The sequence below is a fragment of the Melospiza georgiana genome, chromosome 5, assembly GCF_028018845.1.
Source record: "Melospiza georgiana isolate bMelGeo1 chromosome 5, bMelGeo1.pri, whole genome shotgun sequence".
Classification (NCBI taxonomy): domain Eukaryota; kingdom Metazoa; phylum Chordata; class Aves; order Passeriformes; family Passerellidae; genus Melospiza; species Melospiza georgiana.
The window spans coordinates 21,285,714-21,294,536 of NC_080434.1; the positions used below are offsets into that span (position 1 = coordinate 21,285,714).

The window sequence follows — 8,823 nt, forward strand, 5'->3', positions numbered from 1 at the left end:
TTAAATGAACTCATTTGACACAGTGCACTCAATCAACAGAGACTCCAGCGCCTTGGGACAATTGGTTGATGGATCAGGAACACTGGTAGTGATTTCCTTGACCCGTCAATAACAAGGAATTATACTGGTAGGAATAGGCAGATCCATGGGGTCCATGCATGGCTCCAAGGCTGGTGCAAGCAAAAAAAAAAAAAACGGTTTTTGACTGTGGGGTGATCCATTCACCACCTCGTCTACACACACCTGTCAGGATGAGCCATTCTCAGATGGGAAAAGGAGTTCTAGCACAGGAGCTAGCAGGGCTCCTTGACAGAGCTTTAAACTAGTCTGGGAAGGGGAATGGGAGAATACCAGGCTGGCCAGGGATGAACAGTGGCACTGTGTGCCAAAACGTGAGGAAAGGAGCAGTAAGACAACCCCTCAATCTGCTTCACAAGCGTTGGTTGCAAAGCACCACTCATGAAAATGTTTCTATACCAATGAATGCACCCTGAGGAACAAGCAACAGTGACCTGGAAACTTTCGCCAGGTGCCAGAGACTTGATATCGCTGGCATAAATGAAACTGGTGGGACAAGTCCTGTGACTGGAGTGCCCTCTTGGATGGTTACAGGCTCTTCAGGAGGGAAAGGCAGGGCAGAAGAGGCAGGCAGGTGGCACTGCATGGAATAGAAGGGTTGGAATGTTTAAAGATGTAATGGCACAGTTGAGAGCCTCTGGGTGAGAATCAAGGGGCAAACAAATAATGTGGATATCACCATGGGCATCTGCTATAGACCCATCACTGTGCTCTGTACTATTCCCTCCTCAGTTTTCCTTCCTTCATTCTTATTTGTCCTCTCTAGATCCTGATCTTAGAACGGAGGCTTTTCTCCTGCTCTAGTTTTCATCTTGAAAAAACCTCAGAGAAATGTACAGACTGTAATGCACATTACATGTGCATTTGTGTCCCATCATGGGGATGCTAGAGGTGCTATTCCTAGGCTATCAGAATTCATAAAGTAAAATTCCTCCTCGGTAACGTAATTGCAGAGTGAAATTCTGGAGGATGTACTATGATCACAGTTAGTCCAACAAAGGAATTTTTTCTGAGCAAAAAAAAAGAAAACAGAAAGGCAAGGCTATGGTCTAATGGGTCCCCCCCAAGTTGAGATATTCCATCATTCTATGATAGCATGGACGCAGTATCAGCAATTGCTCCAAGAGTCCTGGTCTCTATTTTAACATTTTTTCCCTCAGCCATTCTCCTCCACAAGGGTGAACAAAATCAATTGCTCATTTTAATAGATCTTTGTCAGAATTGTCTTCTATATCTCTGCTAAGTACAATATATCAGGGTGACTCTAATTCCCACTTTCCTTACCTCATTTGCCTCATACCGCTATCATCTTGTAAGAGGTACACAATATTTCTGTTCTTATGGAAATTAAAGCACCAGGGCATCTTTTAGAATAGGGAATTATTAATACTGCTAACAAATCCTGTAGGATATGGTCTAGTTTGTCCTTCACAGTAGAATGCAAAAATTGTCTCTGATCAGGTGCCCACTTACACTGTGGACAGAAATGTAATGCTGGGTCATTAATAAAGGAACTCAAATCAGACTCTGACTTGTAATTAAAAATTACAGAAACCTGATGCTGGCATCAGGAAAGATAAGACTTGTACTTAGCCCTCAGAAGTGCATTTCAGCATCTGTTCCACAGAGATTTCTGTCAAATAATTTACCTTCTTTCCACCTCTTTGATACAGGCAGCAAACAAACAGAACATAAAGAGGGGGACAGAAAACTGACTACCAAGATGAAGACAAACACCTTGAGGTCTGTGCCTGCGTGTAATGGCATCTGACCTCACAGATCAGCTCTTAAAGCTTATAAAATACATGACTACATACAGCAAGTCAGGATAGCACATATTGTAGAACGAAGATACACAGGAATGGCCATTAAAAAGTTAATCATTAAAGCCATGCCTGCTGACATACAAGTTTGATCTTATTTTCCCTCTATTACCTGGATAAGACAAAAACAACATCAACCTCCTGTCTGAAACAGATATAAAAATCTGCACAGCAACAAGATCTCAGTAACAACTCCCTACAATAAGTACATGCATTCCAAATGTTTTGCAGAGGTGCCAGCTCCCCATGGCCCTTAACAACTGCAAGCAGGGCAGACAGAAATTCTCATTACACATCAGTGGTGGGTTTGCAGGTCTGGGGGACTAGAGCGTCACATAGATGTTTTAAGGAAAAATAACAGTACATATTTGAAAGATCTTTTTACAACCATTGTGTAGGTTATCCACTCAACAGCAGACTCTAGACACGTCTTCAGAGCCATGAAGTGCCAGCACAAGTAGCACATTTATGTCCTTAGGTGTGAGATGAAATCATAAGCCATCTGTATGGAATGCTATCTAGGAAGCAGGTGAATGAATTCCTTCTTTGTTACAGGACTTTTGCAATTTGTTGGTTTCAACTTCAAACACTGCCAACCCTATGGGATATCTGCCATAGAGCATTCATCCTCTGGAAGTGCTTTTCAGCCCTTGTGCAACGCAGAAGACAGAATGGGAATCAAAGTCAACTATTCTGTGTCCCAGGAGTTCTGTGCAGTGGGTCTGTCTGAACAGCCTACAGAGAATTTTTGGTTTTGGCTGAGCACTTAAATAGGCCACTTTGGAGCTGAAGTGAGGATTGCAAGGCACAGGATAGTCTTGGAGAAGAACGGTATTCTTCTTCTACAGCATCTGGTGGGTGCCCTGCTAGGAATACAGGCAGGAGGGAGGGTAGGTTTAGACCAGATATTAGGAAGAAATTCTTTACTGTGACAGTGCTGAGGCACTGCACGAGGCTGAGGAGAAGTTGTTGATGCTCTATCCTTGGCAGCATCTGAGGCCATTCAGATGTGGCTATGAGTAATTTCCTCTGGTGAGAGGTGTTCCTGCTCAAGGCAGGCAGGTGGTACAACATGATCTTTAAGTTCCCATCTAAGCAAGGCCATTCTGTGATTTTGTGAAGGACGTGTGAATCAGCTGTAGAGCTGAATGTACCATGCTTGAGTCTACAGAACAATGCCCTCCTCATCCAGGAATGCTACACTTTTTTCTGATCATGTCCAGTCTTTTTTCCAATCCAAATGTCAACAAATGTCTTTTCATTAAATAAAATATAATATATACATACACACATATAAACTTTCTCAATAGCCAAAGAGCTGACTTCTCCTCATTATAGCATTCTAAAAGGCTAGTGGTCCAAGAAGGTGGTTTATGTCATTAGTGGCAGTCTTCTAGGAAATTATCCCATTCCTTAGGTTTGCAAAAGTGTCTTCACACAGAAGGAAGATTCCTCTTGAACGGTGGGGGTTACATCACACTCGGGCTGCTCACCTCAACCTCCAACAAACTCTTGCTCATATAATCCCTGCAACACATCACCTTTTCAAATGCCTCAGCAGAAAACAGCTCTGGAAGAACCTGAAAAGCCTGGGTGGAGTGAACCCACCTACAAACCTGGCTACACTGCAGTCAAGCAAATGGGTCCTTGGGGAAAAAATTCCTTTCTTGACAGACGTTCCTCTTACTGCTCTGGTGAAAATAGCTCTGAAAATAACTCCAGTATCACAGACAGTAAAGCTTCAACCCAGAGGGACATGTGTCTTTATCCACCACATTTCCACTGGCTTTGGATTTGTTTTATATTAGTTTTTAAAAATTTTTAATCCTTTCGCAAATCTTGTGGTGTGAATGGACACCAGGTCAAATGCTCCAAACTGGCAAAAAGGAGACTCCGAGGAAGCCCCAGCAGAGATGCAGATCTCCTCCCTCCACAACTGCCAGAAGCAACTGGAAGAAATAAACCAACTTTTCTGAGCTCTCTGAGCCTTTCAGGCAGGGAGGGCAGGCAATGACCCAAGGGCAGAGTCACTGATAAAACTCAAGTCCCTGGAGGACTTCTGCCCCCATCCGTCTCCCTGCCGCTGTCCAGCTCCTCCCCTCAGCACTCCCTGCGCCGCCCAGCATCCAGCCCCCGACACACATTAACCAGCGCTCTCCAGAGACGGTGCCGCGCCGGGACTGCTCCCGCTCCACGCCTGGCGGATCCTGCAGCACGCCCGGGCAGCAGCTTCCCTCCAGCCCGCCACAGCGACAGACACGGCTCCGCTAAGACCACATGGCCACTGCGGGAAAAGTAAGGACAAGGCATTTCCCACCCTCCTTTCCAGGTGCCCTGCTCTTGGCCAAATCCGCTGCAGAAGGCTCACCCTGCACAGCACTCCGCGGGCCCTCTTTCCTCCGATCTTACTCCCCCTCCTCTTCCAAACCCCTGAGAATGTCACCAGACTCTGCATTCGGTAGCGCATTCCCACTCTGTCCTGCTCGGCTGCTCAGGAGACAAAATTTGCAATTGTGCTGCCCTGAAAAACACCTTCCTGCTCAATCCCACCCTGTGCTCCTGCTCTGGCAGCAAAGGCAGCTCTCCAGTGGTGCCCTCTTCAGCCGCTCACCTCCTGCACTCAGCCTTGTCCATGGCAATATCCTCTTCAGGCTGCAAGCCCCATCTTGCTGATGCCAAACTGCTTTGAATTGAATTGGGGAAGGGTTTGTGCCATGTCACATGCAAATCAAACCTTGGTAAAGGAAAGAAATTATCCAGGTGCCAATCAGGTGGGGACAATTCCATAACCCCTCTCTCACCTTCAGCCCAGTGTGTCACAAAGCTGACATCAAAGCTCTCCATTGGCACTTCCATCAGGTAGGGTCTGCTCATGACAGCACAGTCTGGCCAGTAACACATGGGGATATTATGAAAAATCCACCAAAGCCATCAGAACCCAGTAGCTTTCCAAGACTACACCTGATACTCTTTGGATCACAAACCACAAATGGGGTTTCCTCAGACCCTAAACTAGGCCAGTCTTTACTGAACAGCACTTGGTTTCAGGTGCAGCTGAGCATCACCAGAGTTGAACACCTCGGGTTTAAGTGACTGCAGGATGACTTCCCCCAGCTGTGTGCTTTTAAAGGCAAACGTTCCCATGCAATGTACTCCTCTCGCTTGTTTCCAGGTTATCAGGTGCAGGGCTGCTGTTGTCTGGGCCCCGGGCAAGCTCTCTGTTGAGGAGGTGGAAGTTGCACCCCCAAAGGCAGGGGAAGTCCGGATCAAGGTAAACATACATCTCAATATCTTTTTCTTCGTTCCTTTTGGGAATTGCTCCTCTTGTGGTTATAACTTCAGTAAAACTCAGGGATCTGTGTCCTCCAAGAGGCTTTCATTGCCCAGAGCTGCCTTGGCTCAAATGCACTATCTGCCAGGGGGTCCTTTTTGGACTAATTCTTGTCTAAGCTGTCACATAGGAACTTGGACTTTTGGACTAATTCTTGTCTAAGTTGTCACATCCTGTCTCCAGCCCTTGCTCTACTAGACAGGGCTCTGGTAGCCACACTGTAGCCTCCCCTCCTCTTCCACCTCCAGCTCAGTGCAGAGGAAAGCCACATGGAGCATTCAGAGTGAGCAGAAGGGGAAAGCCCAGCCTGCGCTCTGTATGCTGCCACAGAGTGCCAGCACTGACTGAGGGGCATCAAAACACCCCTGGGAAAATTGCTTCTACAAACTGAGTTAGACAGAGGCCAGAACATCTGCTTGTTCCTCTCCAAATAGCTTGTGGCCACAGGCATCTGTCGCACAGATGATCACCTTCTGCAAGGCTGCTATCCCAATGCAGAATTCCCAGTGATCCCTGGCCATGAAGGAGCTGGAATTGTGGAAAGTGTTGGAGAAGGAGTGACCTCTATGAAACCAGGTAACTGACACACACATACAAACACATACAAACACATGCCCAGGAACCAGCTCTCACACAGGCAGCACCCTTAGACCCACATAACATGGAATATTGTTATCTTTCAGGCGACAAAGTAATCCCACTTTGCATCCCTCAGTGTGGGGAATGCAGCTTCTGCCGGAATCCTGAATCCAACTTCTGCCAGAAGTCCCAGTAAGTTTACTTTGCCTTCCCCTACACCTACCCCTGTTGACTTTATGACAAATCTGACACCCCCATCAGCGCTTCACTCAATCAAATACAAATACAAATACAAATACTTGCATCTCCTCCACAGTATCTCTGAACCACAAAACCTGCTGCCGGACAAGACCAGCCGCTTCTCTTGCAAAGGGAAGCAGGTCCATCATTTCCTGTGGGTCAGCACCTTTGCAGAATACACCGTGGTCCCAGAATACACTGTTGCCAAGATAGATGCTGCAGCACCTCTGGACAAAGTCTGCTTGTTTGGCTGTGGGTTTTCCACAGGCTATGGGGCTGCCATCAACACAGCCAAGGTTGGTGTTCACCACAGCCACCCTCACAACCTCATCAATCCTGTACAAAAGAAACCTTCTTTTCTTCCTCCTCCTCTTCCCGCTGGAGACTCATAGGCTCCCACCTGTGCAGGTAAAACCAGGCTCCACCTGTGCTGTTTTTGGCCTTGGAGGAATTGGCCTCTCTGTTGTCATGGGCTGCAAGGCAGCTGGAGCTTCCCGCATCATTGCCGTGGACATCAACAAGGACAAGTTTGCCAAGGCCAAGGAGCTGGGAGCCACCGACTGCATCAACCCTCGAGACTTCCAGAAGCCCATCCAGGAGGTGCTCACTGAGATGACCGGGCAGGGCGTGGACTACTCCTTTGAGGCCATTGGGCACAAGGACACCATGGTAGGTGGCACTTCAGCACCTGTCCTCCCTCCCAGATCATCACAGGCTCCTCTCAGGGCAGAAATCACCCCCATGGGAAGATCCTCACAGGCTGCCTGCACTGCTGGGCATATCTTTCTGAGAGGAAATCTTAAAAGAGCCCACAAGCTCCCCAGGTCTGCTCCACGAGGGGGGATATGTGTTTTCAGATTACCAAGGAGGAGCAAGAGATTGCACAAAAAGAGGACTCTCATGACTAACCCATAAGGGCTTTCTCTCATTCTACTGCCTGTTCCATCAGATTGCTGCCTTGGCTTCCTGCAATATGAGCACTGGTGTCTGTGTGATGATTGGAGAACTGGATTCTGGTTCGGAGATTTCCATCGATCCCACACTTCTGCTAACTGGGCGTACATGGAAGGGGACTGTGCTCGGAGGTAGTGAACTTAAGAATGCACTCTAAATATTTCAGCTTTTCCTCTCTTGGCAGTTGACAAATCATAGTAAAAGAGGGTTTTCAAGGAAAAGACAATAAAGAGGAGCACTATATTGCCTGTATTGAACATTAGCATTAGAGGTGCAAATAATCCTCCACCTGTGTCTCACAGTAACCCACTCATCCCAAAGAGCAGAAAACATCTCACAAGGGTGTGCCACCAGCACTGGTCACTAGTCCTGACCCTGACAGTAACACTACCGTACCAAAACAGCCTTTCTCCCAATATTCATGCAGCTGCTCTCTCCTGTTTCTAGGCTGGAAGATGAGAGAATGTATCCCCAAATTAGTTTCTGGCTATTTGGAGAAGAAATTCAATTCAGACTTGCTGATCACGCACACGCTGCCATTTGCTAAAGTGAACGAGGGATTTGAGTTGCTACGTGCAGGAAAAAGGTGAGACCCTGACCAGCAGGAGGTTCAGCAAACCTCAGCACCCCCCCTAAAATTCCAACAGGCAGAACATGCAACACTGGCTTCCCAAAGAGCACCTGAGCCTTTTGAGGAAGCAGGGCCTCCCAGCTGAATGCTGGCAAGTTGTGCCATAGCCAGAGGGAAGAGCCCATGTTCAGCACAGGGTACCCTCCTGCTCATGGTTCAGCTCAGCACAGATCCTGTGGCCTTATCCCGTGAGGGGCTCCCCTCAGCAGGGATTTGAAGGCTGCCCCACTGCTGCACGCCTCATGCAGCTCAGTCAGGAAGAGGCTGGATGGCAGAGAAGGTGGCTGGTCCCCAGGCACACCTGCCTGCCCCACTGCCTGCTCCTGAGCTGCAGCCAAGCCTCCCTTCCCTTCCACGTTTCAGTATCCGCACTGTCCTGCTCTTCTGAGGGACGCGGCCTAGGAAGCCGAGCGGAGGGACCAGCGCAGCAGGTGCTCTCCTGGCCCGGGCCCTTCTCACCCAGCACCCCCCCCTGTGGGGCACCAGGAGAAGAGAATGAGGAACTCACCTGTGCTGCTGGCACTGCTGGTCCTGCTGTGCCCAGACAGGACAGAAAAGGATATCTCTCCCAGGAAAATGCTTTTACTAATAAAGGTTTTCTGTAAAACTTGTCCCATGCAGTGCACTCAATCAGAAGTGTTTCCAGGGGGCAGGGGGAGCTCCCCCTCACATCATATCTGTTCTACCACACCCTTGTTCTCAGCAGTGAGCAATGGCCTGTGCCCCCCCTCTGCTGCTGCCTCCCACCTTCATCTCCCTCAGTGAACTGAGCCCTCTCCTCTCTGCCCCTGTCCCAGCTGGGTGAATGGTGCAGCTTCCAGCAAAGCCCAGCAGGGAAACCACCTCTGCTGCTGCTGCTCTGAAGCATATTATAGAAAGCAGTAGATAACTTTCTTATAATGATGTAACACTCATAGAGCATCCATAGATGCTGTTTCATTTTTGGCTAATGTTATTGTACTTTTAATTTTCCACACCAAGTTCCATGGTATATTACAGTACAACTCTGAAAAATCTTCCCCAGAGGACAGGTTTGTCACTTCAAATGGTCATTCTGCTAAATCAATTCTTCTTTCAGTGCTGAACATTTGACCCACAATAGTACTGTGCCTTTTGACCTCTTTTATGCAACACTTATTACATCCCACAGCCCTTTGAACTTCTGGAAACCCCTTAGCACAATCAGC

General features: G+C 47.9%; 1 protein-coding gene across 1 annotated transcript; it reads left to right on the forward strand.

Annotated features, from left to right (window-relative positions):
• Positions 1-4,178: 4,178 nt before the first annotated feature.
• LOC131083654 (alcohol dehydrogenase 1-like) lies at positions 4,179-8,174 on the forward strand. The gene is made up of 9 exons (XM_058024521.1): positions 4,179-4,196; positions 5,074-5,172; positions 5,667-5,808; positions 5,916-6,003; positions 6,128-6,347; positions 6,460-6,720; positions 7,001-7,136; positions 7,453-7,591; positions 8,000-8,174. Exons 1-9 carry the CDS (start codon positions 4,179-4,181, stop codon positions 8,022-8,024), a joined length of 1,128 nt encoding a protein of 375 aa, XP_057880504.1. The 3' UTR covers positions 8,025-8,174.
• Positions 8,175-8,823: the final 649 nt, after the last annotated feature.

Coding starts and splice junctions, on each gene's coding strand:
- LOC131083654 (XM_058024521.1), top strand. Junction 5,173..5,666: donor CAGGGGAAGTCCGGATCAAG/GTAAACATACAT, acceptor CTCTCCAAATAG/CTTGTGGCCACAGGCATCTG. Junction 6,721..7,000: donor TTGGGCACAAGGACACCATG/GTAGGTGGCACT, acceptor CTGTTCCATCAG/ATTGCTGCCTTGGCTTCCTG.